This window comes from Paroedura picta, chromosome 3 (genome assembly GCF_049243985.1).
Source record: "Paroedura picta isolate Pp20150507F chromosome 3, Ppicta_v3.0, whole genome shotgun sequence".
Taxonomy (NCBI): Eukaryota; Metazoa; Chordata; class Lepidosauria; order Squamata; family Gekkonidae; genus Paroedura; species Paroedura picta.
The window spans coordinates 17,027,105-17,047,909 of NC_135371.1; the positions used below are offsets into that span (position 1 = coordinate 17,027,105).

The window sequence follows — 20,805 nt, forward strand, 5'->3', positions numbered from 1 at the left end:
AACACAACAATGCAGTCCAACCGCTGTGTGGGGTGTGGCTGGCAGGTTGCTTGCTTTGCTTCTGTTCCTGTGGGGTTGCTTGTCACATTCTCAAAAACATCAATTAATCAAGAACAGTGACCACCTGGCCCAAAGATATTTGATAAAATTAGATGCTGACATACCTGAACAAATCGTCAACCCTCTGGCAATTTTTGATTCAGTAAAAGCGCTAAAATCCCTGGCCTGCCTCCAGCCACACCTGTGTGGAAGGCATATGGAATTGCCTCACATTTCTCTCCATCCCTGCAGCCTTTTCTGGCCCTTGGAAAGATCATTCCTGGGCTTGCAGCATCCATGCCGAGGGACAGCCTCCTCCTCACTGCAGGTGCATTGCTTCTGCCCATGCAGCTTCTCCATGCTCTGGCACCCACTTTCTGCTGGACTAAGGGGGCCATTGGCAGAAGGGGAAAGCTGGGAAGATCAGCATCTGCAAGCAGCTATCACTTGTGTGGTGTCCCATGCTATTACTCTGTGGTTTCCCATGCTACTACAGATGCCATTGACTTATGCTTTCTCCAGATCTTTAAAAAGCAAGGGGAGTCATGAGACCACAATGGTTTAGCATTGGCTAGGTTTTCCACAACTGGGACCTTATCTGAGGTACGGCATGGGGTTTTAACTGCAGTGCATGCATGGAGATTTCATTTAAGGTGCTGTCTCCTACATGTACCCTCCTTGCTAAGGAACCCCATTCTGTATTTGCTTCTGAAAGCTGATGCCCTACGGGTGGCACCCAGGGACTCCCATTTCAAAAAGTTAACTCATTACGGTATATTATTAAAAGTGCACACATGGCACAATATTAGCCTTCTGAGAAACAAGTAGATGTCACGGTGATTATTGATCAAAGGTTGTAGAGATGCTTATTCATTCTGTGAACAGAAAAATATGCCATGGAAGATGGCATTTCTGTGCACCTCTGTCAAACCACACTCTTACACGGGACAGACTGGTTTTAATTATGCCTAGTGTAAGTCGTACACAATAGGCTGTAGTTTGTGCGGTTATAGTGCAGGGGTAGTCAAACTGCGGCTCTCCAGATGTCCATGGACTACAATTCCCATGAGCCCCTGCCAGCATTCGTGAATGCTGGCAGGGGCTCATGGGAATTGTAGTCCATGGACATCTGGAGGGCCGCAGTTTGACTACCCCTGTTCTAGTGAATCAGCAACAAGCCACAGTTTGTCATTATAGGCGTTAGGAGTCTTTAAGTTCACGCAATCCTCCTGACCTCATGCAGAGCTCAGACTAAAGTCGTCTTCGTTCGCAACGAATCATGGTTTGTCATATCTGAAGGAGAAGAAATGACCAGCTGTGGTTTGTTCTTTTGTGGTTTGTGCTTTGTAAGCAAGGGAACGACCGTCACGGCATGCACATATAGCTTGTTGCACAGCAGGCTGCTGTTCATCTTAGATCCCTGAGCAAGGGGAGAGACTCTGAAGACCCCTCCCCAAAACAGCAAAGCATGATCTGTTATGCCTGAAGATAGTCTGTGCATGTATGCTTGAAGCCATTTGGAGGTGGAAGAGGATCACTTTCTTGCATGAATACGGGAACATGTACACACCACCTTCTTGGATGTGATTCCTGCACATCCAACATGCACTTTGGACCAGCTGCCAGCAGGTGTAAATGTCATGTAATGGGAGTGCATGTTTTTTTTTTCTTTACCGCAATAAAGAAAATTTAGTGGTCATCTTATATATGGGACACTGCTATCAGCTTTCACTTATTGCACTACAATATTAAGAGTTTTTACTAAGTTTCCAGCGGAGTGTACTGGCTTTTGAGCTCTTGATGATAAAGAGTAGGGCCCCTCCTGCTGTGCTGCTTCACTTGGTCCAAGTCTGAAAGGCTGACATCTTTTAAACAAGCTCGTGTCCATCTTGTCGTCTCTTGTCCTGCGTGTTTAAACTCTTGAGCATTTGGCCTTCCAGCTTGCATGCGAGTTTCCTGTGGTCAGCCTGCAGCTCAGACTGCCCTGGAATGAGAATCCCAGCTCTTTTCTTTCTCTAGCTCTGTGCAATCGTGAGGGTTAGCAACATGGTCCTATGCCTTGCCTGCGTATGTACTCATCCTCCGCTCATTGGCCTGCTGCTTTATTAATGAAAACAAACCCCATTGGCTCCCTTATGTTGCATGATTACTTCCGTCACAATTTTTCTTTGCTGTACGATTTGGCCCATTTCTCAGCCCAGCTGCAGCTATTTCAGAGTTGAGTCTTAACTGGTGTGTTTTTCTCCTTAGCAGGGGCCTCAACAATTCCTTCACCTCCTCCGCCACCAGCAGCTCCTCCCCCTCCTCCCAATTTGGACGTGCCAGTGCAGTCTGACTCACAGCCTGTTAACAGCACAAGCCGGGGCGCCTTACTCAGTTCCATCCAAAATTTTCAGAAAGGAGCCTTGAAGAAAACTGAAACATCTGACTACAGTGCTCCTAAAATCAGCTGAAACTGTTTACACCCCCCCCCATGGATATAATTTGTGTGTTCCAGGAACAGATTTCTCTGAAGATTTTATCCAACCACAGCCTTGTGGTTTCTTTTTACAGCTGCTTGTTTAGAGCCATTTCAAGCTTTTTCTAGACAAATCTTTTTCAGTGAGTAGCAACACTACTGCAGATTGCATCGGGGGAGGGGAGCGATGTCAAAAGTGTCAATTCCAGTTTAAAGGAACTCTTTTTGGGGATTACTGTTTTGGGTAGGCAGTAAATTTCCTTCTGATTGAATAGAAATAAGTTGTTCATCTTGGCCCTGGTTTTTAAGGGCTTTTAAAAGTCTAAACGGGCATATTGATGCCTGAAGCGTTTGAGTTTAGCTGTTCCAAAATCCACTTAATCTGAGAGTTTTATAACACTGATAAGAAAACTGCTTCTCTCCTACAATGTATTGTTAGCCAATAGACTATACTCTTAATACTGTTGAATTCCCCTTTTACAGTGACAAGACTTAAAAGAATGTGCAGCTCTGGAATTAAGTTTGGTATCGAGCCATTCTGCATTTATTCCAAATGTGGGCACAGCGGGATTTCCACCAAACCAAAATTTTACAAGACAGATTTTTTTTGTTTTGAGCTGGGAATAGAGGGAGCTATATAATAAAAATGTCCGTTCTGGTTTTACTCAAACCCTTAAATTGCACTTTAAAGGATTGTTGGGAATCCATTTTTAAAGTCAAGTATACATCAGTGTGTGTTACTATGCAGAGAATGTCATTGTGTATAGGAGTTCATGTAACCTGTGATATACTCAGTCATATTTTTATTAAAATAAACGTCAATGGAGTTTCATTGGTCTTAAGAGGAATGATGCAGCAGCTCTATGCATTGTCGCAGTCACGTAGCAATGAAACACGAACGCCTTTTAAGTTCTGGAATTCTACTTGTCTAAAAATGGCAAGTGCAGTACCAAAATCTTCAGGGCTGGCCCAACTGTGGCTCTCCAGATGTCCATGGACTACAGTTACCATGAGCCCCTGCCAGCACCATGCTAGCAGGAGCTCATGGTAACTGTAGTCCATGGACATCTGGAGAGCCGGTTTGCCCAGCACACGCATTACATTAAAACCTCATTCTTCATCTAGAATGTTCATGATACTTTTGAAATGGGATCATTAGAATTCAGCAGCTACAGTTCACGCTGTCTCTCCGATTCCCCCCCCCCCAGTAAAGTGTACACCAATTTTGGACAACTGTTTCTGTTAATGGCCTTTATTTTATGCTTCATAGCTTACAAAATGAGTAGCCTGCTATATATTTAGGGATGTCACTTAGAATGAGACTGATTCAGTTGTGCAATGATAAACAAGAATATTGTCATACAATGAATTTTCTTCACGTAAAAGTGCAAATTTCAAAAAGTTGAGTCTGTAGATTCTCCCTTTGCAGGAGGCCCTGTAACAGACTAGGCATCTCCCCGCTCCCAGCCCATCTCCAGCCTGCAATATAATAACAATGCACTCCATAAATATTTTTAAGGACTTAAGTCCAGAACAAGCACTTAAAATATATACACAAATCCTACAGATTTAGTGTTTTCTTCACTGCCAATATTATATCCTTGACTTGAGGTATGCAGTTTTCCTCCAGAGTCTTTGCGTAAGGCATGGGGACGTCTGCACCAGTGACACGGACAACTGGAGCGTCCAAGTGGTTGAAAGCAGGACCTGGAAGCAGAACAAAATGTCAAGATTCGCTCCTCTAGGTAGTGCGGTTATGAGAAGCCCAGGGGCAGAAGAAAAAAAGCATTGGGTCTTCTACCTATAGTACAGCTGTGGTGTTTATCACCCAACTAAAAAGGGACACACATATTGAGCTGAGCATTCACACACCAGCTCAAAGTCTCACCCAGTGAAGATTTCACTCCAGCTTCAGGCACCAGAAGGTAGATGGGAAATCTTTGTTGTCTTAAACTTATGTAAAACAACAACATTCATGAACTCAGGTGCTTCCTCTATTGCTGTTCTCCACAATTTAATCCATGGTTAGAAATACTGTCTGCAATTTAGGATTTGTTAGAAACCCCACTAACATTAAAGGACAAGTGGCGTTTGGAATCTAGAGAGCAAAAGGTGTAATGAAAGATTTCCCCTACTTGAAACTATGAGATGGCTCCTTCCTACAGCAGCTGATAGCCTATGATATGCGCAGGATATTTACAGGAAAGGGGGATTACAGGGATTTTGCTTTCCTGTCAATGATCTAGAGAAATACCACAGCTGCAATACCATTTCCTTTGATATGTAACTTCCTACTCCCCACTTAGCCTAAAAAAACACAGGCTTAGCCAAGCAGCCACTTTAAGGACACCCAAAATACCTTCCATAATCCTGGCACATATCTCCGCTCCAACTCCAAACTGAGGCCAGCCCCCTTCCACTGTTACAAGATGATTTGTCTTCACAACACTGGCTTCGACGGTATCAATATCCATTGGTCTAATGGTGCGAAGATTTACTACCTAGAGGAGAGAGAGCAGAAGAGTTGTATAAAGGTATCCCCTGTGCAAGCACCGAGTCATGTCTGACCCTTGGGGTGACGCCCTCTAGCGTTTTCATGGCAGACTCAATACGGGGTGGTTTGCGAGTGCCTTCCCCAGTCATGACCGTTTACCCCCCAGCAGCAAGCTGGGTACTCATTTTACCGACCTCGGAAGGATGGAAGGCTGAGTCAACCTTGAGCCGGCTGCTGGGATCGAACTCCCAACCTCATGAGCAAAGCTTTCAGGCGGCTGCCTTACCACTCTGCGCCACAAGAGGCTCTTAGAAGAGTTGTATAATCAGTGCATTTGTTTCCCCTTGGGGAGTGGGGAAAACAAAGCAGCTTTCTCAGACATGCTGTATCATAGGTATACAAAGCCTTTGTCCTCTCACTCAAGTCTTGCCAGGGCAATGGGAACCAGCTGAACAGCAAGTGCAAAGCTGCTGCTGCAGAATAAACATGCTGAGAACCAAAGCCTTTTAAAAACAAATGCCACCCATAGCTGTAGGGCAGGGGTAGAGAAACTGCGGCCCTCCAGATGTCCACGGACTACAATTCCCACGAGCCCCTGCCAGCATTCGCTGGCAGGGGCTCATGGGAATTTTAGTCCGTAGACATCTGGAGGGCCGCAGTTTGACTACCCCTGCTGTAGGGAGTTGAATTCCTTCTTTTCTGCAACAGTATTTATGGCTGTGAAGCTATTCAAAGCATGTGGCAGTGAGCTGTGGTCTCAAAAAGGAGATGGTTGCATATGTATGGGGGAGGGGAGATTGAATAGGGTTCATAATAGTTGGGATGGGATGCTGGTTCTCTACCCACAAAGTATGCAAGATATAAGTATATAGTACATATCTACTTAATATATACTTTATACTTTATATATCCTTGTGAAACAGCCCTGGGGATGGTCCTGGCTGTCCGAGTTGGAATAGGGACAACTGATTGGCCCTGCACCTACAGCTCCCTCCCTGGATGCTAGCCACTTTGCTTTCAGACGCTGCAGGAGCCAGCATGTGAGAGAGAGACACAGAGAGCCCTGCCATACTGCAAACCAGCCCTCATTACCTGCTATAGCTCCTGCTGTGACAGGAGGGAGGGGGGGAGTGAGATCTGCACCTGTTGGTGTCCCTTGGGTCCTAGCGCACACTGTATTCCTGGTTGCGAAATGGGCTTTCTTGCTAATAATTTATATATAAATATATAAAATTGACTTCTTTTAAGCAAGCAGTAGCTCTAGGGATGGGTAGGAACCACGAGACAAATCAAAATTTGTGCCATACTCAAGGAAAAAAAAGCTAATGTAGTATTCGGCAGCATCAGTTTTTGACTAAGTGACTGGCCACTGAAAGCCTAAAGGTGGACCTGGTCTAAATTGTTCACTCCAAGGCCCTTTTGTCAGTGGAACAAAATGCTCCTCACCCCACACTTCTCTTTAAAATTGTGATGGGAGACATCCAGCAGGAAGGGGGGAAACTGGTGGACATTACCCTTTTCCCATGAAGCCAATCCTTAAGAGACACTTGCTTAATCCTAATACAATTTATACAGTCTAGACAGAGTGGGAAATGGTCCAAAATTTGGCATTATTCAGAAACAAGTTGAGTGCTGGACACAGATCCCCTAGCCTCCAGAGAAAAAAGTTATTGCCTCATACAAGAAGCAATTAAGGGCGCCCTCCTCCCAAATCATCACCTGTGACTAAATTGTTCTAACACCGACTTATGTTGGCTGCATGAAGCATTCATTGAAATGTTACTATACAAAAGTAGTTCTAGGATAGCTTTCATCACTGTGGGTTATGCCGTGAAAGGACAACATACCTCACATTCCACCCCGTCTTTGGCAAGAACAGCAGCTGCTTCCATACAGTGGCCCACGGATCGAGAATGAGCCACTAAGGTAAGGTGGGTTCCTGAAACAGAACGTCCCGATGATGTTAATACCAGGATGCAGATATTTCAGCCCTGTTCATAGAAGTTAAAGATTGGGTATTGGCTGCCACCCATGCACAAGGGTGTTTTTGTTTAAAAATTACATGTTATTCAAATTTCTTTTTTCCTTTTTTAAAACTGTGTGATCTTGTGCTGAGTCCAGGCAAAGGGTACACATACATAGTGAACCAACTGGCTCAAAGTCCCATCTGCCATGGCAGATCACCAAGCAAAACTGAACAAATTCCCCCTTGGTGCTGAGGGAACAAAACATTCTTATTAAAGCCTGGCATCTGCAGACGTCCACGCTTCCAGAGCGGAACAGCTAGAATGTATGTTTTCAGACGGCTTGGGCCTTTTAAAATGCATCTACTCTACTACAAAAAGAGGGAAGACTTTCTCAAAACAGCCAGCCATCACAGTGTACGTGGCTCGTGGGGCTTACCTTGTTTTTCTACCTTAGCCTTTCCAATAGGAATGACGAAGTCCTTCGACAGAGCTTCCTCAGACATGTCAAAGGGAACGCCATACATCAGTTCATTTTCCAGCATTACAACTATAAATAAGAGAATTGGGATTTTCTGATTAAATTACTCACATGAGTGAGAAATCATATATGTGCAAATTAGCAGTGGGGAGGATGCTGGATCAGCACCATGGTATGGGGTGAATGTAACTGTTACCCTCCTGCACCTTTTCCTCCACAGCTATTAGCTCCAATAGGGAAAACAGACATACATTATAAAATGTCATGTTTGTTTTCTTACTGGCTTCTTTCTAAAAGTGGCTCAGAAGATAATGATTTCTACAGGCAACATAGCTTGGGGAGGGAGAAGAGCTTAATCCTATCCTCAAGCCACAGCCCCAACACTAAACAGATCCTGTTGCAGCTGCTTTTTCATAATTCAAAATTACATTAGTAGAGTTAACCATAGCCTCCTGCTTCATACTTGACTCAGTTTGGTATGGAGGATCTCAGTTTGGTATTATGGAACAAAACCAAAAGTAAAAAAGTATGTTGTTGAAAAGCAGGTTAAAAGGTGGCAAGGGAGAATGTGTTAGCTCATGCCAAATGCACAACTTATGGTAGTCCCAGAAATTTGGATTCGGGGGTACATGTATCCCAAAGCCCTGAAAATCCTTTATTGATGGACCAATCTCATTACACCCAGATTTACAGTATAAGGAAATGTGTGAGTGGTTCTAGCTCCTGCAGCTCAGATTCAATTTAGTATCAACGTTATGCAGTCACTTGACATGTATTAAAGGTGAGCTGATAAAGCCATGAAATGATAACATGAACAGTTGGAATTCCTAGCAGTTCAGAGGAGTAGTTAGTCTAATTAAAATTGTCTAATTGGTTTCTAAAAAGCCTACCTCTTAAATAAAACATTCCATTACACCAGTGGTCCCCAACCCCCGGTCCGGAGACCAGTCTGTGGATCAGTTGGTACCGGGCTACGGCTCCTCGTCCTCCTCCCTGACTTCTGCCTCGGGGGCTGCCCTGCCACTTTGCTGCCGGCTCACATTTGGTGCTCTCCAGAGGCCGCCATGGCTGGGGTTCCTCCTCAGCATGGCACTTTACAGCTGCTGCTGTGGCAGCGCCCCCCAGCGGGTGGCGGGAAGTCAGGGGTGCCGGCAGGAAAGCAAGTGCAGTAGGGGTTCAAGCGGCAGTGGCGACGTCTCTCGGCAAAAGACCACCTCCCCCCGGGCCTCAGTAAAATTGTCAAGCGTTGACCGGTCCCCAGTGATAAAAAGGTTGGGGACCACTGCATTACACTATCTGGCCAATAGTAACAACTTAGTCCCACTCTGGTTCGGGCAAAAGAAATCACAGTGGAATGAATGGATCTTATCAAGACAATGGTAGTGTGATACTGCACTTGTTTCTCACTCAAACCCAGAGCCGTTTACACACAATGCACATTCCACAAGACAGGGATACCTGTGAAAGGCTACTGAGCTGCAGAAACTACCCAAGAAGCTAACACCTTAGCACTACACACACACAGAGATGTCAGAGCTTCATTCACCTGGATTATCATCCCGGATCGAAGATTTAAGGAGACCTTTTGCATCCTCTGCACTCCACGGACTCACCACTTTCAGTCCAGGACAGTGCCCGTACCAGGCTGCAAAACACTGCGAATGCTGGGCTGCTACTCCTGCAGAGGCTCCGTTGGGACCCCTGAAGACAATGGGCACAGGCACCAACCCTGCCGACATGTAGTAGGTTTTGGCAGCTGAGTTTATGATCTGGTCAATGGCTTGCATTGAGAAGTTGAAGGTCATGAATTCGCAAATGGGCCTCAAGCCAGCCTATTAAAATAGAACAGTTGTTTTAATAACTCTCGCTAGTATTTTTTTTAAATACAAGGATGAATTGTTTTAGATATACAAAAATGCTTTCTTTTAAAAACTGTCAAGGAAGCGACATACCATAGCAGCACCTACAGCAATTCCAGTAAATCCCATCTGAAAAAGCAGCAAAGAAAGAAAAATGTGACAGAGGACTTCGCATCACAAGGACTGAAAATGAGGTTTCACTGAATGATACGTATTGGCGGGGAAATCCTCTTAGGATAAGGCAGGGGTAGTCAAACTGCGGCCCTCCAGATGTCCATGGACATCTGGAGGGCCGCAGTTTGACTACCCCTGGGATAAGGTATTAAAACATAATCAGTAGGCATACCTCTGATATAGGAGTATCAATTATCCTCTTATCACCATATTTCTTCCAGAGTCCTCTGCTAATCTATAGGTGCAAAAAAAAAAAAAAAAAAAAAAAGAGGGGGGGGATGAGTTCAGTTGTCATGTTGCTGTTCCAAGTATTATATTTCCCTTTCTAAGCACCCTTACCTTGTATGCGCCATCATACTGAGCCACTTCCTCCCCAAGCAAGAAAACTTTCTCATCCCTCTCTAGTTCCTCATCCAAGGCCTGATTTAAAGCATCACGAACTGTCACCTGTTGGAAGAGAAATATTGAGGCCACAATCCAAACTGTTTAGAGTGATGACACTGAAACAATACCATCTAGGATAATATTTTGGCTGCAAGTTAGGTAGGAAGCTTCTCTGGTCTTAAGAGTGTTTGACAGGGTCTGTGTCCTAGACAAGCACAAGAAGGGGTAGGAGAGAATGGTAAAGTTGTTTTCCAAGACACTCAGAGAAGCTAGATCTACACAGAATCTTGTCCCAGTCTTATCCAAGTGTCTTACTCTCAAGCAAGTGTTCTTGCACTAATTATTTTAACAGTGGGAAACTTACCCATCATTTTCAGCAATGCATATCTTTGAAGTAGAAGCAAGATGGGCAGCATGTCAATCAAATTTGGCCAAGACTTGCTCTTTTCCTTTGCTAAGTTTGTCAGCAAGGAGGAACAGACTCAAAGAGAGCTCATCAGGTTTTTTATCTGACCAAGTTCACGAGAATGAGAAGGATCTTTGAGCTTCCACTCAAGCTTTTTATGCCTTTCTTCCTGGCTACTAACATTTGGCTATCAACATTAGGCTATCAACAGCACCAAGATTTTTTTCAGACACATGATTTTGGGAGATCTATTATCAAGACACAAGACCACACACAGTAACATCATTGTTCTATCTTCCCACAGCACATGCTCAAAAAAAAACAGAAAGCATATATGTGTAACACCTTTCAACTACACTGTTGTCCTGTGTTTTCACAAGGGACTACTTGACTGTTAGTTTTCTGCCAACAGTCCTGTGATCCCACAAAAGGCTCTCATACCACAGAGATTTAATGGATGCCTTCTACAAACAAGACACAGAGCAAAACCAAGTTTGAATCCAAGGGCACCTTGAAACCAACAGATTGTGAATGGGTAGGCAAAAGGGACTGCGTCAGTGCTGGGCTCTTGTGGCCCTTTCTTGCATGCCCAGGGAAATGCCCACCACTCGGATATCAGAAGGAAAATTTCCTTAACGCCAGACCGGCAAAAGATTCTAGTTGTTATTTTTAATTGGGTGCGGGGGAAGCTGTGCGTTATCATCTGGTCATGGAACTGGGATCACTGTGGGTGGGCATAGCGATCCCCAACCTGTGGGCCACGGAACACATGTGGTCCTTCGACTAATTGGAGGTGGGCCCCAAAGCACGCCTTCTCCCCGCCCCGGCCCTTTACTTCATCCCCCCCCCCCCAGCCCTTTACAACACACTTCATTGTTGTGGCGTGTCTGTATCTTATTTTGAAGGGATGTTTAAACATTACCATAGCGATCAGAGAGCGTTAGGGCTGTGGTTGAGAGTAGAGGAGTAAACTACCCCCCCCCCCCCCGTGCCTCAGTAAAAGGCGTTGAGTGGTTCCCGGTGATAAAAAGGTTGGGGACCACTGGGCAGACAGCTGTGCATGTCCTGCATTCTGCAAAGGGTTGGACTAGATGATCCTGGAGGTCCCTTCTATGATAAACTGCTCACATGCAGACTGCTCCTCTCCTGCCAGCTCTAAGCCCGAGAAACCGCTTTTCCACAGGGCAAGTGAAGCCCGAAAGAAGCTTCTCGGGAACCCTCGACACAAGTTCCCCCCAAAGGAGGGGCGGCGTCGTATCCTCCAAGCCCGGGGCCTCCCCGGCTGCCCCTTCAGGGCCAGAAGTCCCAACCCTGAGGCGGAGGGAGGAGTCCCACCCTATAGAGCAGGGGTAGTCAAACTGCGGCCCTCCAGAGGTCAGTGGACTACAATTCCCAGGACCCCCTGCCAGCGAACGCTGGCAGGGGGCTCCTGGGAATTGTAGTCCACGGACCTCTGAAGGGCCGCAGTTTGACTACCCCTGCTGTAGAGCAACGTCCCCTACGGCGCCTTGCGCGGCAGGAGCCCCAAGGGGACCCCGACCTCCACTTTCCTCTGCACGATGTCGCCCCAAGGGATAGCCCGGCTCCAGCCTCCTTTTTACCTGAGCCGCGGCAGGCGCCGAGGCGTGCAGGGCCCGCCGCGGGGGTCCGGGAAGGCGCCCGGCTCTCCCCAGCTGGCTGCATCGGAACAAACCCCTCAACGCCGCCGCCGCCATCTTGGTTCTGCCCTCAACCCGGGCGTCTCTCGGCGTAACCCCGAGGCCCTGCCCCGGCTCGTGCTGCCGTTGCTTAGCAACCGGCGGGAAAAGGAAGCGCGTGGGCGGGACCAGCGGTTAGAGCGACGGGAGTTCCACCCGACGCTGCCCTGGGCTCCCTTCCGCCCTTCTCTTGGCGCCAGGATGGATTCGCCCTCGTTTCCTGGACGGACTAGGGAGGATGCATAGTGCGCATGCCCGGAAAGTGGCTGGCCCATTTGAGAGGGCGGTTAACAGTCGTGCAGATCCCAAAAGCATCAACCACCTTTTTGTTAGGCATAACCAAATGATCGCATAGTGTATTGTTTGGTATATTCTGTTTCATGTATTGTTTATTGTTTATAGACTGTTTCATGCATTGTTTATTAGTTCAATGTAAACCGCCCTGAGCCTTCGGGGAGGGCGGTATATAAATCTAAATAAATAAAATAAAAATAATAAATTATAGGACTGTACAATTAAACAAATAAATAAATTGGTTGGTTGGTCCTAAAAAAAGATGTCATGTTACAATGTTATGTGGATTGGGTCCTGGCATTTAAGAGGTCGGCATTCGCTTCCACAGTGGGGGTTTTGAGGAGGGGGACGGGGGAAAGTTATAGCTTACTGCAGGGGTGGCCAAACTGGCTCTCCAGATGTCCAAGGGCTCATGGCAATTGAAATCTATGGACATCTGGAGAGTCACCGATTGGCCACCCCTGGCTGCATCTTTAAATCCAGTGGCACCTTTAAGAAGTTGCTTGCACATGAAAGCTAACACCTTGAATAAAACTTCGTTGGTCTTAAAGATACCCATGGACTCAAACCTGGTTCTGTTGCTTCAGTCCAACATAACTACATGCTTGAAACAGCACCTCTAAGTGTTTCTGCTGGAAATCCAAAGCAGTGGCAAGCAAAGAGATCAGTTCATCCATCACTGCTTTTTAATGCTTTGGACACAAGTGGTTTCCCTAAGTCTGTGACCAGCTGTAAAGGTCTCACCATGTTTTGTGTTGGTTAAAATGTATTACATTAATATTGTGCAGGCCCAGACAGCTTTTGACAACTTTTTCCTGTTTACACAATACTGGAGCACTGTCATAAATCACACTCACTCTGAGCCTCCATTGCCAATTTGCCGTAGAAACAATGTGCTAATTTGGGGGTTGTCATAAGCTATTTGAAGAAAAAGGGGGGGGGATGTCCCTATAATAAAGGTAAAGGTAAAGGTATCCCCTGTGCAAGCACCAGGTCATGTCTGACCCTTGGGGTGACGCCCTCCAGCGTTTTCATGGCAGACTCAATACGGGGTGGTTTGCCAGTCCCTTCCCCAGTCATTACCGTTTTACCCCCCAGCAGCAAACTGGGTACTCATTTTACCGACCTCAGAAGGATGGAAGACTGAGTCAACATTGAGCTGGCTGCTGAGATCCAACTATAATAGCCCTTATAATAGCCAGTCATAATTTTCAGTGGAATACTGGAAGTTCCGTTTCTGTGTAATGCTCCTGTTTTTTCTATAAGGAACTCCAGGCTGTAAGGAATTTCCAGGCTGTTTCCCATCTCTGTTCAACTGGCCAGTTTAGAAATAACTGATAAGGAAACTTCTTGCTATCTCTGGCTCAGCAGTCCTTTGCTGTCAAGGCGAGTTTCATTAGAACGTGGGTTCATTTGGAGTTGCAGCCTTATAGAATTAGCTAACCTGAGTTCATGAAGATGCAATTAAATTTTTTAAAAATTGCTTTAAAGCATGGCTGATATGGGTCATACTATTGTGATGAGAACACAAGAAGGTAGCAGCTTTCATAGGACATGTGCGACTGTGTGGCAAGCACCAGCAAGAGAAGAAGGAGGGTTTGTGGATCCACCTGTGAGTTTATATGCCCTTTCAGTTCTTGCTTGAAATGGTGGTGCAAAAGAATTTGTTACACAAGTGAGGACTGCTTGCCAAGAGCAAGAAGTTTTGTGATAGCATACAGACTAATACATTCTTGGTAACAAGAGTGCATAAAGTTAACTTTTTCATAATGGGTTTTCCAGATTAAAGCCTGTGGGTAGGCTTGGCTCAGAGTGGTCAATCTCCAAAGAAGGAGCCACCCTCCTCGCCTTGAATCACAGACCAATCGGGTGTAAATGGTAATAGTCAGAAATAACATCAATGTTTGTGGGTCTTAATAAAATGTGTTATACAGCTTTTGTGTTTGGATATGACTATGTATTACCTTAAGAGCCTCTTGTGGCGCAGAGTGGTAAGGCAGCAGACGTGCAGTCTGAAAGCTCTGCCCATGAGGCTGGGAGTTCAACCCCAGCAGCCGGCTCAAGGTTGACTCAGCCTTCCATCCTTCCGAGGTTGGTAAAATGAGTACCCAGCTTGCTGGGGGGTAAATGGTAATGACTGGGGAATGGACTGGCAAACCACCCCGTATTGAGTCTGCCAAGAAAACGCTACAGGGCGTCACCCCAAGGGTCAGACATGACCCGGTACCTGCACAGGGGATACCTTTACCTTTACCTTTATGTATTGTGTTAAACAACATCAGCTTAGACACAAAAGCACCCTTCAGCAATCCTATATGCACATATTTGGGAAAATGCTGGAAGCTGCTGAATTGCCTGGACTCACTTTATTTTCTTCTCTCTGCCTATAGGTACTTAAACCTGGATATAACCTAAAGCTCCAGATGAAGGGTTATTGGACTGTATCCTGGGGTCTATGACAGCCAGCTCAGTGAATGACAACTTTCCCAGGCTATATTTGTTTGTCTTGCTTGTTTAAATCATTGTAATTTGAGTTGAAAATCTCTGTAAGCCACTCTGCATCCTGTTGCAGAGAAAAAAGACATATTTTGTTGTTATTGTTAGGTGCGAAGTCGTGTCCGACCCATTGCGACCCCACGGACAATGATTCTCCAGGCCTTCAAGGATCGCTGCCTTGTTGTGGCAAGGGGGCTTGCGTAGCTCAGTGAAGCTATGAGCTACGCCGTGCAGGGCCACCCAAGACGGACAGGTCATATCTGAGAGCTCTGACAAAAGGTGATCCACTGGAGAAGGAAATGGCAAACCACTCCAGTATCTTTGCCATTAAAACCTAATGGACAGTACCAAAAGGCAAAGAGACATATAAATGCCCCAATAAATAAATGAACCAAAAACCATTTAGACCAAGTCCCATCAGAAAAGACAATGGGATTTGGTGAGACCTCTTCCCTTAGTTCTTATGTACTAAAATAGTTAATTTGATTAGAGTTTTTACAAATATTTCAAAATGTGTATATTTGTACACCACCCAACTGAAAGGAGCGGTTATTTGATTCTGATCTGCCAAATTTTGAATTGTATTTTGAGAAGGGGACAAATGGGAAGAAGAAAGAATCTAAAATAACTTTTGAGGGTTGTAATTAAAAGACTGCGCACAAATAGCCGGTGATTGGATTATTCTAACTGGCTCATTAACTCAGCTATTAGTCAGTTATTTGTGTACTGGTGCAAAGTATACTCAAGGAGCACATTTGAAAGACCATACTGGAGAGGCTTAACTAAATATAAACCCACATGTTGACAGAAGCACAGTTGTAATTCATTCCCTGTTTGCAAATGATAATATTCATTGCAGTCCTGTAAGGCTCAAGAGTACTCATGATCCTTTTCACTTGTGTAAAAGCATAGCCAGGTGGTGATGCTGACGCTGGTTTGAAAACACAAGTGATATAATAGCGGTAGGACCACACAAAATAGCTCGAAAGTTTGCAAGTTTTCATGTTCACTGGTATTCTTTGTCAGCCTGGCTATTTAAAAAAATATTATCTTTTAACATCCATCTAAATTATGAGTTCTGATATGAAAGCTTACACTATCGTATGTTTTTCAGTTGGCCCTAATAAGAAGTATCACATAGTTTCTGCTTTTAGATTTAACTTTGGATCAAATATAGTTACTTGTGTTACTAGTTTGTGGTTCTCAAGCTCTGTCCTCATGAGCCTTAGAATACAAACTCAGTTGATGTTTTCCTATGGTTTAACAAAGATAGTTTCAGACCTAGCTCAAAAACCTCTGAGTGGCTTGTTCCTCATAAATAAATGTAATAAATCTGTAACACAAATAAAGCCTGACTGGGGTGGTGGGAGGAGTTGGGACTCATTGCCTACCTGATTGGCCGCCCATCCAACAACTGGTCAATCAGGTAGGCTGTCCCACTCCTGCCTGCATTCCCCTCCAAATTCTTCCACGTGGAAGAAGAACCAGCCCACTGGTAAGCCAGGAAACTAGCAGAAGCTGGAAGGGAGAGGAGAGGACCTAGGACTGCGGGCCTGGGTCAGGGGAGAGGGAGGGGGAGAGGGAGGGAGGGAGGGAGGGACGGAGGGAGGGAGGCAGCCCTCCTAGTGCTTCAGCCACCCTGAGCAGCCCTATCCATGGCCCAGCACTCCCACCCACCCTGAGCAGCCACGGCCTTGGCAGGGCTGCCCAGGTTGGGGGGAGGTAGGAAGGTAGCCTGCCTCTGTCAGAGTATTTACCCTAAGCAGCCCTGGCCTCGCCAGGCCTCAACTGGGCTGCCCAGGTCAATGCGGGAGTCCCCGCCAGTGCGCACCCTTTACCCAAGCAGTCCTCCCACAGCCCCGGTGTATTTTTTGTACAACAGGCTTTTCTGCTAGTAAACAAACAAATAAAAGTAATGAAAATGCTTTTGTTTCAGTTGTACTCATTCCAGCTCCATTGGTGCAAGAAAACAGATGGATTGTATTCTGTGGCTCGGATCAGTTTCCTACTCTGCTGCCCTTTATGTCCTAAAATCTGCTGTCTGAGCAAACAGTATCTCTTCATCAAACAGCTGCCTCTGTGCACTATGTGCACAGGATGGAGTATCTAGGCAAGGCAGGAATAAGCATATCAAAGGAAGAAGAAGGCCTATAATGTGGGAATTAATGTGTGGGTGGGTATGTTTGCAACTCTATGATCCTTAAGTCATTTGTTCCGTGAAGGCAACCAAACTGTGCAGTGATCAATCATGCCTGAAGTCTGTTGTTTACTTCTGCAGGCTATTGCCCTCCTCTGGCAAACACTTACGAATGCTTTTGTGAACTGAAAGCTATCCATGGAAAACTAGGTCATATTTTCTCTAAATCCCTCCCCCTCTGAATTTACTATTTCACACAGACACAGGTCAGACCCTGAATATCTGGACCATGGAGAAATACTGAAATTGTGCTCTTACAAGTACCCTGTAGGGCAGTGGTGCCCAACCTTTTTATCACCGGGGACCGGCCGGGGGGTTAGTCTTAAGGGACGGCTGTTCAGTCCTTAATGGCCACTTTTAGCAATAGCCTGGAGCAGCGGCCCGGTACTAACTGATCCACAGACCGGTACCGGTTCTCAGCCTGGGGGTTGGAGATCGCTGCTGTGAGTGACCGGGCAAATCCCAGAGGCTGCAGGGGACAGAAACTGGACAATGGAACCCATCTTGAGATGGGGTTGCTTCCTATTATTATTATTCTTTGTGAAAATATTGCAGAAGAGTCAAGTTCATAACTACTTTTCAAAGGAAGATCACACCAATTTAAACATTAGCAAAACTTCAAGGTTGGAATTTTATGCATGTTCAAACTGAGAATCACCCTTGAGATTTTTTTTCTTTATTCCCCTAACAAGAGAAAATCTCAGACAACATTCAAGACAACAAAATTGAAATAAAAATCTTGCTAATTCACTATTTTTAGTTTCTTCCCTTCCTCCTTTCTCTCTTCCTATATTTACTTTCATTTCTCATAGAGAGGGCCCCCCTCCTTCCTTTCTGCTGGAGTTGGAGTTGGCAAAGTAGTTTTAAGGAAACATATCATTACCACATGATCTATAAGTGTGACCCGCCTTTATGGATATCTAAATCTTCAGATTGGGATCACATTGACATTAAACAGATTTTCCTGGACTGATTTAATTGCTCTCCTCTAACTGTCTATATATTAATGATGGATGGAAGATGAAACATAGTGTTATATTAAGTGTGCAACAGTTATACTTTAATATAAAGCTTAAAAAGGAAGTTTTTAGGAGTTAAATGATCTATTAAAAAGCTAAGGAGGCACCTCGGGTTTCTTATGTGCACAGCAGTATTTGAATCAGGCCTGACTAGAGTCATCTGGAACAATATTGTTTAAAATATGTTCTTGCTTATACATACCTTACCTTCAGCCACACAGTGTAATTCCCTGTGGTATACTAGCAGCTGCTCCTGAAGCGACAGTTTTAAGAATCTGCACACCCAATCAGAAACCCAGCTGGGCAAAAGCCCTGTCCACTTCCTAAAAACATTTGGCAGGCCACAGGAAAGGTGTCAGCAAGTACCATGGCACCTTGGGGACCCCTGGTCTGGAGGTTCAGGGTTGGGTGACATCAATAAGCAGATGACACCTAGTTCTGTATTTCATTATTATCTAAGCCTTCAGATGTGTCCATCTTGGTTATGCAGTCTAGTCAAGTCACTAGGGCAGAATAAGCAGAAGCTGAATCCACAAAGCTGATTGGTGCTAGTCAGGAAGGCGGATGATTTGGAGATATTGGATTCACCTTGGATGAAGTTTGCTTCTGCAGACTCATTAACCCAACCTTGCTATTTGAAAAGCATGTTGATGCAGCGGCCAGGAATGCAATCTAAACTCTGTTTTAGCTGATCTGGTCATGTTGATCCAAGTCTTTGTAACCTCATTATTGTAATGGAGTTGCCCCTTTAAGATAACCTAGAAATTGCAACACATTCAGAATGTCTACTTACTGTTAGGGGCAAGCCAATTTTTTTGCCCATCTCAAAAGAGCAACATTGGCTGCCAAGTTTGATTCTAAGACCTATTCAAGTGCTGGTTATGACCTTGAAAGCCCTTCATGGCCAAGGGCCAACGTGTTTATTTATTAGATTTTTATATCTAAACAACTGTCTCTTCCCATAAGTCCTTGTGCACCAGGTATGGTCTTCAGGCTATCACCTATTGGCAGTCCCTCCACTTAATGGAGCCTGCCTGGCATCAACCACAGCCAATCCTGCTTCCATCACAGATCCTACTTTGTGGTAAAGACTCCTTGAGAAGGTGCACAAAGCACGGTCATTAGAATCATAGAGTTGGAAGGGGCCATGCAGGTCATCTAGTCCAACCCCCTGCTCAACGCAGGATCAGCCTAAAGCATCCTAAAGCATCCAAGAAAAGTGTGTATCCAACCTTTGCTTGAAGACTGCCAGTGAGGGGGAGCTCACCACCTCCTTAGGCAGCCTATTCCACTGCTGAACTACTCTGACTGCTGAACTACTTAGAAATCTTCAGGAAGTGCTGCAAGGCCGTCTTTTGCCAGGGCTTCTAACAAGCTTAATATACTGTAGGCATCATTTAGGGAGACAAGACTACCTGGGATTTTAATCTCTCGGTTTTAAATTGAAAGTTGTCCCCAACCTTTCTGAGCCTGTGGGCACCCTTGGACCTACTGTGGTGTTGCAGAAGGTGAAGCCAGTGATAAAATGGCTGCCCCAGTGTACCTTCACTCATACAGTAAAGATTCTTGTACTATGATGGCAACTGCGGCCAAAGTTATGTCTTTAAAATTTTGCAACACCAATTAAATCTCTAATGACCAATCAGAAACATTGCTAGGCAAAATCCCCACCTGGCCTCGCCAACAGGCACCATGAATGGCATCAGTAGAACCCATGTTTTAACAATAACTTGTAAGCCGTCATGAGTCATAGTAGGATATTATAATTTTAATAATACATAAAAACAATTGTGAATTTCCCACTAGGAACTCAGTTCTCAGGTGTATGTCATGAAATTCAGACCCCGGACAGAGCATGCTGATGCCTTTCTGCAACCTGAACCTGCCCTTGTTGTTGTTAGGTGCGAAGTCGTGTCCGACCCATCGCGACCCCATGGACAATGATCCTCCAGGCCTTCCTGTCCTCTACCATTCTCCGGAGTCCATTTAAGCTCGCATTGACTGCTTCAGTGACTCCATCCAGCCACCTTTGTCGTCCCCTTCTTCTTTTGCCTTCGATCGCTCCCAGCATTAGGCTCTTCTCCAGAGAGTCCTTCCTTCTCGTGAGGTGGCCAAAGTATTTGAGTTTCATCTTCAGGATCTGGCCTTCTAAGGAGCAGTCAGGGCTAGGAGAACCTGTCCTAGGGAAATATTATTTGCCTTGTTGGAGGAACCTTTAGATTCTTCATTGATACAGACTTGGGGAGAATGCTTCGGCATGGTTCGGCCAACTCGACGATCACCGAAGCCCGAGGCGGCCAGTGCTGTGGAGAGGAAGGGCGGCGGCAGCACACCAGCTGGCAACAGTGTGCAGGCACAGAGCTCTGCACTTGTATGCGGGCACCACCCCTTCTCTCCATACCACGTTGGTGGCCGCCTCCAGCTTTGGTGATCACCAAGGTGGCCAAACCGTGCCAAAGTGCTCACCCCTAATACAGACAGAGAACCCAGGATGGTAATCCCTGACCTGAGTAAGGTATGCTGGGCTGGCCTCGACCAGGCTGGGGCCTTTTCGGTCCTGGCCCCTCCCTGGTGGAATGAGCTCCCTGAAGAACTAAGGGGCCTGTTGGAGCTATCACAGTTCCACTGGGCCTGCAACACTGGAGCTCTTGGTGTAGTGGTTAGGAGTGCGGACTTCTAATCTGGTGAGCCCGGTTTGATTCCCTGCTCCTCCCACACACACAGCCAGCTGGGCGACCTTTGGCTCACCACAGCACTGATAAAGCTGTTCTGACCGAGCAGTGATATCAGGGCTCTTTCAGCCTCAACTCCCTCACAGGGTGTCTGTTGTGGGGAGAGGAAAG

General features: G+C 45.7%; 2 protein-coding genes across 13 annotated transcripts in view; one reads left to right on the forward strand and one right to left on the reverse strand.

The window, feature by feature from the left end:
* The window catches only part of PXK (PX domain containing serine/threonine kinase like), a 65,143-nt gene extending 61,814 nt beyond the window's left edge, over positions 1-3,329 (forward strand). For 6 of the 12 annotated variants that reach the window (XM_077324957.1, XM_077324958.1, XM_077324953.1 and 3 more), the window contains one exon: positions 2,290-3,329. In XM_077324957.1, the coding sequence (XP_077181072.1) occupies positions 2,290-2,492 (203 nt within the window). In that variant the 3' untranslated portion in view covers positions 2,493-3,329. The remainder of the gene's footprint in view (positions 1-2,289) is intronic. The other 6 variants (XM_077324952.1, XM_077324954.1, XM_077324960.1 and 3 more) reach the window with 3 other exon arrangements.
* Positions 3,330-3,733: 404 nt separating this feature from the next.
* PDHB (pyruvate dehydrogenase E1 subunit beta) lies at positions 3,734-12,093 on the reverse strand. The gene is made up of 9 exons (XM_077324964.1): positions 11,861-12,093; positions 9,809-9,916; positions 9,642-9,704; positions 9,389-9,424; positions 8,983-9,268; positions 7,395-7,505; positions 6,839-6,930; positions 4,857-4,998; positions 3,734-4,204 (listed from the first exon to the last, which is right to left on the reverse strand). The coding sequence occupies exons 1-9, from the start codon at positions 11,972-11,974 to the stop codon at positions 4,059-4,061; spliced, it is 1,098 nt and encodes a 365-aa protein (XP_077181079.1). The 5' UTR covers positions 11,975-12,093; the 3' UTR covers positions 3,734-4,058.
* Positions 12,094-20,805: the final 8,712 nt, after the last annotated feature.